This window comes from Lichenostomus cassidix, chromosome 6, assembly GCF_008360975.1.
Source record: "Lichenostomus cassidix isolate B80296 chromosome 6, HeHo_3.0, whole genome shotgun sequence".
NCBI classification, from domain to species: domain Eukaryota; kingdom Metazoa; phylum Chordata; class Aves; order Passeriformes; family Meliphagidae; genus Lichenostomus; species Lichenostomus cassidix.
This window is the reverse complement of record NC_139487.1, coordinates 15,715,822-15,721,970: the sequence shown is the minus strand read 5'-3', so window position 1 is coordinate 15,721,970 and position 6,149 is coordinate 15,715,822. Positions and strand designations below refer to the sequence as shown.

Sequence of the window (6,149 nt, the reverse complement as noted above, 5' to 3'; positions counted from 1 at the left end):
ATCTTGAAGTGATTTTGCATATGGTGGTTTTTTTCCCTCTGATCAACCTTGATATTGGCAAATTAATATTGAATTTCAGTTCTGAACTATCATCATCATTGAATGCTCTACTGCAGTGTCTTCAATAAAGCAGTGCTCTTAAGAATACTAGACAAATACAAGGTAAGAATGTTTTTTTTAATTTTGTAGGAAATTCTCTCCACATTCCCCAAATATTATTTATTGTCTGATTTTTTTGGAATCCATTGTCAGTTGCATGTTGGCTTTGCAAAGAGCAGGTGAAATATATGAAATAATGCAAAGGTGAGTATTGTCTTCGTGTGAATTCTGTTGTAAAGGGGATTCCATTGTAGTGGGCTGTCCCCTGACAGCTAATGTATTTCTGTAGTGCTTAATCTATGATGTGATAGTGGTATGTGTGTAAGTTTTTAAAAGCTTTAAGTCAGAAAACATCTTTTTTTCTCTAGAGTATTTAGTCCTTTACCCTGATTTATGCTTCTTAGATGGTTTTACAATTAATTTATTTCTCTTTTAATACATGTTTTTAGTATTAATCACACCTAGTTCACTGACTTCCAAATAATTAAACAGATATTTACAAACATTTTTAGAACAGACATATATGTATTAATGGATTAGAAAATACCTATATTACTATGTAGACTAAAAAACTGCATACACAGTACTGGTGGTTATCTGTGTATTTCTGTCTGCTTAGGTTGTCATTCCGATAGCTTTTGAGTAGTTCTCTTCAGTTTAGTTGTTAAGGGTTTGCAAATACAGATGTGATTTACATTCTGCAAAATTCCAAGAGGGACATTTGTCAATACCTTGTCAGTTCAGGAAGGCAAAAGCAAAGAGTCAACATCTTAAACCATTTATTTTTTTACAACATATACAAATACAAGTTTATTCTTCAAGTCAGCAGAGAGAAAATAGTCCAGGTGGAAAAGTCACTTTTAAAATTGTTCATTTTACATAGTTTCCAAACATATAAAGACTGGCACATAGTGATGTTGCATTGTCAGAAGACTTTGACATGCTTGAAGAGGCAGAGGAAGACAACTGTACAAGTCATTCTGAAAGAGCCTATACATCTATTCAACAAAATCTATTTACTGCTATTTATTTCTGTGGTTTTTTGCTAACTCTGCCAAATGTCTATCTCTATTTAAGTTACAAAATATTTATCACAGACAGGAAAAATTTCCACCATTGGTACATTTAGTGGGCTACCCTAAAAGTAAATTGAGTTTTATAGTGGAATAGTAACAGTGATTAAAAACCAGATGTTAACTGAAGCATTTGAAGAGCTAGAGCAGAACAGACAGTTGAGTTTCAGAAGCTGCAGACTTAGCCTGTAAAGCTACCAGCAAGGTCTTCTCTTTTTGAAAATAAACTATGAATGTAAGAGAAAGTGCTCTCGAACTATTTGGGTATTTTAATTCTTGAAAGCCTGTGAATTCTAGAAGCAGACACATTTCTAAAAGTGGCTATTCAGACACCTCACCTAGTAATATTAGTAGCAAGAAAAAAAATGTCACTAGGCTTAAAAAACTTAAAACGGAGACAGTATTTTTTAGTGTTGTAACTGCTCTAATTTGGGGTCAGTAAGATAGAAACAGGAAACTCTTTGGGCGGTGGAGGAAGTAGCTCCTGGAGTGCTCCAGTTCCTACCAGCTCTGCACGCACACAGGAGCTGGGACTGCCCAGCTTTTGGCCCATACAGTCACACCACTGCAAGCAGCACATGCTGCACAGGGAAAGGGTAAGAAATGGGTAGAAAAGTAGCAGTTTTTCAACAGTATAGAATGAAATACTTTTGTGTTTTTGCCAATAGGCAACGGAGCATGAGAAGCAAGAGATTTCCACCTGTAAGCGGTGCAGCACAAGGCCTGCGACTGCTCAGAGACTGCATGTTTCTGGAAGGTGTTGATTGTTTACATTCCTTTCTTTCAAACTTTATCCTGGAAGCTGCTTCCTGTAAATAGTTTGTAATGTAAAAATGAATGTATTCTCATAATTGATGTCCATGCTCAACCAAAAGCATGGAAAAAGACAGAGTTGTTTTGTCATAGGAATGTGTGGACAGATTCCTGCAGAAACAGCATCTGTGGCTAAACAGAATAAACTTTCCTATGAGCATAATAACTTACCACATGAAAGCTCTTTAACTAGGCTTTCACAAAAGTTAACAACCCCTCCTTGCTGTTTAATGCTTCACGTGGTATTGTATTTTCACTACTTGGAACCAGCAAAAGGAAGGGCACTGTAATTCTTTTCCATATTCACCCCACAGTGTATCATGTTTTCACCAACAAAAGTTTACCTGGATATCTACCAATACCTAAACTTTAAATTAAGTGATATCGGTACTGTAACGAAAATACTGGACCAGGTTAATTAGCCTTTCATCTGGACATAGTTCTAGATAGCTGTATGCCTACAAAGTTAGGTTTTTTAAATTAAAAAACCAAATATTTTGCTGTTCTCTTTCACTATGATAAACAGCAGCAAAAGCAGGTTCTGACTGCAATTGAAGATGAAGATGCTCATATTAATAAGCTATGCCCACAGCTAGAAAGATTGTGTTAGCAGAAATAGTACAAAACTACTAATTTTAAATGGCCACCAGACTTCAGGCTAGTCTTAGGCCTGTGGTACACAATGTGACATGACTACTGATGTCCCCTTGGATTCCCCATGATTGCTTTTTTTCTTTTTAAATCTATGTGACAGAAAAGCACTAAAGGATGACAACATGGGTATATGAACTTTCTGTGATGAATCCAATTAATTAGCAAAGGTGTCTTCCAGCCTACTGTGATACTACAGGTGTGATGTAAAGAAATTTCAGAGCTGCTAAAGATAAAAAAACCCCAAACCCAAAAAACCACACCAACAACAACAACAACAAAAAAAGCTAAACAGGTAAGGACAAGCTACAGGAAATTAAGTATTGTTTCTAAAATGCCATAAAAACACCAAAAGGAAAAAATTCTCAGTGATGTCAAACTGCTACTGTGTTAAAATAACAGAGACAATGAAGCTAACATTTAAAAAAATGGTTGCATTAGTTGAATTGTACAGCAGGTTGATGTATTTCCCAGTAATTCCAAAGTATTCCAAAGCAAACCATGCATATAAAACTATGTGTAAGTTGTCACTTCTTAACATTTTACTCGGGGTCAGTCTTTCCTTGGGCAGGGTGGGGAGAGAGCACATGTCCCTCACAGGGGCTGCTGCTGTTGGAATTGGTAATGAGAGGCTGAGTTAGGAGGTGGTTGGGGGCTCGAGTTGGGTCATTGCTGAATTGCAAAATGCTGGTTTGGTACATCAGTTCAAAACTTCATTTTTGTGAAGGATGAGCAGTGGGAAGTGCATGGCCTCTGTGAGGATATGCCACTGAGAAATTTGACTTTTTTGTATGTCTGTGGTTGTTTTTCCTGAAAGCTGGAAGTGACCTCAAGAGGGCACTTTTTTACTTTGGTAATGGCTACTTTATAGGCATTTTCTGTAGTATATAATGAAAAACTTCATCTTTTTGCTGCTTCTGTCTGCTGGTTTATATGCCAGTTAATTACTTTGTTTTCTTTCATTCATTTTCTGATTAATAGGGGACATTAGCTGTCATGAGACTACTGCCTATAACTTCTCTCCTCTGTTCAGGGTTTGCTTTAGTAAAATAAAAACGTGTGCAGAGCAATTTGTTTCCCACAGACACATTTCTTGTGGGAGATCAAAGGGATGGCTGATTCCAGCAGTTGTTTAATTTTTGCCCCTGTAATGGATTGTTTTAAATATCAAAACACATCAGTAAGTCCCATGGAGGAAAAAAAAGAGACTACCACAACTAACTTAGATAACAAAAGATGAATTCAGCACATGTAAAACGTCACAACAGTGTTTCTATGTAAACAGAATTGTCAAGAGTTATAAAGTTCTTTATACCCTCTGTGTTTAACAGACAAGTAAAAAGAGAGTTCCTGACTATATGGAAAAATGTGGTTTGAATTCAAAACTTTGAAATGTTAATTGCACTTATCAATGCATTATTTTCAATTTGGTCAGTATTGGGTATTAAACATCTTGTGCTGAAAAGAAACAACCAGAAAAGCTCAAACTCTTTTTCCTCTAAATCCAAAGAGAGATTAAAAAACCTGCATTTTCTAAAAAGTAGTATATGATAAATATACTATACAATGGCATGTACTTTGGAACATGATAATAAATATTCAGTCTTTAAACACAAGCCTGGAAATCTAAAATTTATAAGAAAATGTTGTTCCTTGTCAAAGTCTCACTACCAGTAAGGGGAATTCAGCTATTGTACATTATTTTGTTAATGTAGATAAACCATAAATAATTTTGAGTGTTTCATGTATATTAACCAAAGTTAAACAGATATGCAAAGGAAGTTACAGTATATTTAAATCTCTTTACAATCACTTAACACAGTGTTTTAACAGTTATCTTCAGGTAAAAGTGCGTTATTTTAATATAATACACATAAAAGAACACTCTGGTTCTCTGCCTTCAGATTCCTTAGAGGCAACGAGCTAAAATTACCTTTTGTTTAAAAAGGGGAGGGTGATGACACCTGTTTGTTTACAACTTACAGTCCAAGAAAACTTCTCCATCTGCCTACGGAGAATCCGCGAAGATACAGGAAGAGAAGAATCTTCCGAGAGCTGACAGGCATCTTTCCAATCTACAGTATCCTATGTAGGATGCCCACACTGTGGATGTTAATCCAGCACCATTGCCTGGATTAAGCATCTGTAGCACAGGGCACACAGGTGCTGACCAGTTCAGTCTGCAGCAGGATCCTTCAAAGGCACTGCAGAAGGATTCAGTGATGTAAATTCCAGGTTTGGGTTTCGAGAAAAAAAAAACCAAACAAAAAACCCCACCCCCAAAACAAAACTAAAAGCCAACCAAATGCAGAAGAGGGAAAGTGACTGCAATCTTCCCATAATTTACTTTGCTATCCTTGAATTCAAATTGCTTTAGAGCATTAGGAGTTTTACAGCAGCCTCGAAGTAAGGTATTAAATTCATCCCTTCCTATTTGAAACACCTTGCAAATGAAGATAGTGCTTGAATTATGTTAATTTAATGACTTAGCAGCAGCATCACAGTGCATGTCAAATAATGCTTTAATAATTAGATGTATACAGAAAAAAATTGTAATCCTAAATTTGCCATATGTGAGGTGGGATTATCAACACTAAAAAAGATTTCTTCTTGACTTGCAATGAGCTGTAACTTCCCAGCTGCTGTCTCAGTGCTGTAGTAGCACTGTGCAAGTGTCTGGTTAGTGTACATTGCTGGCCAAGTGGCACTTACTATCTCCATATAAACGGGACAGTCTTTGTTGTGTATTTCAGTTGTTTGAAGTCAAGCGAGATGGAAGAAATTGAAGAGATACAGAAAGGATAGTGTAAATGTTTAAACATTTCTGGCAAAATTTCCGCAGACAGAAATTAACACTATAAACTTGTTCTAGCTGAAAAAAAGATCACCAGTCCTGATTATTTTATTATCTGGATGGTAACAAAAAAAAAAAAAATAAAAGCTCATTTCTATTTGCCATGGGCCAGAGCAAAAGAGTAACAGAACATCAATAATTAAGCAGAATTGTTTATAAAAATGCATACTGCAAAATCAACCAGGATGCAACATTATGGATTAAATGGACAGAGAAAGTGGGTGAAACTTCACCATTCTGATCCACTGGAGTAAATGCCATAATAAAGAATTGGAGACCTTCCTGATGTCATTGTGCCTGTGCACACCAGTGTATGAGGCTTTTATGGATCGTTCTGTCAGTCCCTCGTACCTCACTGGTTTTAATCAGCTACAGCTTGGAAAAAGGAATCCCCAGTGAATCCTGCACTAAATGCCTGTCCAGCACTCGAGTGGGTGTCTCATACCTGAGCAGGCCATGCTGTGGTAGCAGCTGGGTCATTCCATGATGTCACTGAAGGCCAAGGCACACGCAGCTCTCTCGTCCCTGCCCTGGGGACTGTCGGCCAGGACCTGCAGCGGGGGTGACACGAAGCCCCGGTACTGCTTACTCGACTTGGTTAACTTCTTCAGTTCACTGGTGAAGGAGATGCCTTTTCTCTTGTCATCTCGTGCTGCCTG

At 37.1% G+C, this 6,149-nt stretch overlaps 1 protein-coding gene across 3 annotated transcripts in view; it reads right to left on the bottom strand.

Moving 5' to 3' along the window:
- Nucleotides 1-861: 861 nt before the first annotated feature.
- The window catches only part of PLCE1 (phospholipase C epsilon 1), a 139,049-nt gene continuing 133,761 nt past the window's right edge, over nt 862-6,149 (bottom strand). For all 3 annotated transcript variants that reach the window (XM_085065238.1, XM_085065239.1, XM_085065240.1), the window contains 2 exons: nt 5,936-6,146; nt 862-4,840 (listed from right to left, as the gene is read on the bottom strand). In XM_085065238.1, coding sequence (XP_084921364.1) covers nt 5,967-6,146 — 180 coding nt within the window. In that variant the 3' untranslated portion in view covers nt 862-4,840; nt 5,936-5,966. The remainder of the gene's footprint in view (nt 4,841-5,935; nt 6,147-6,149) is intronic.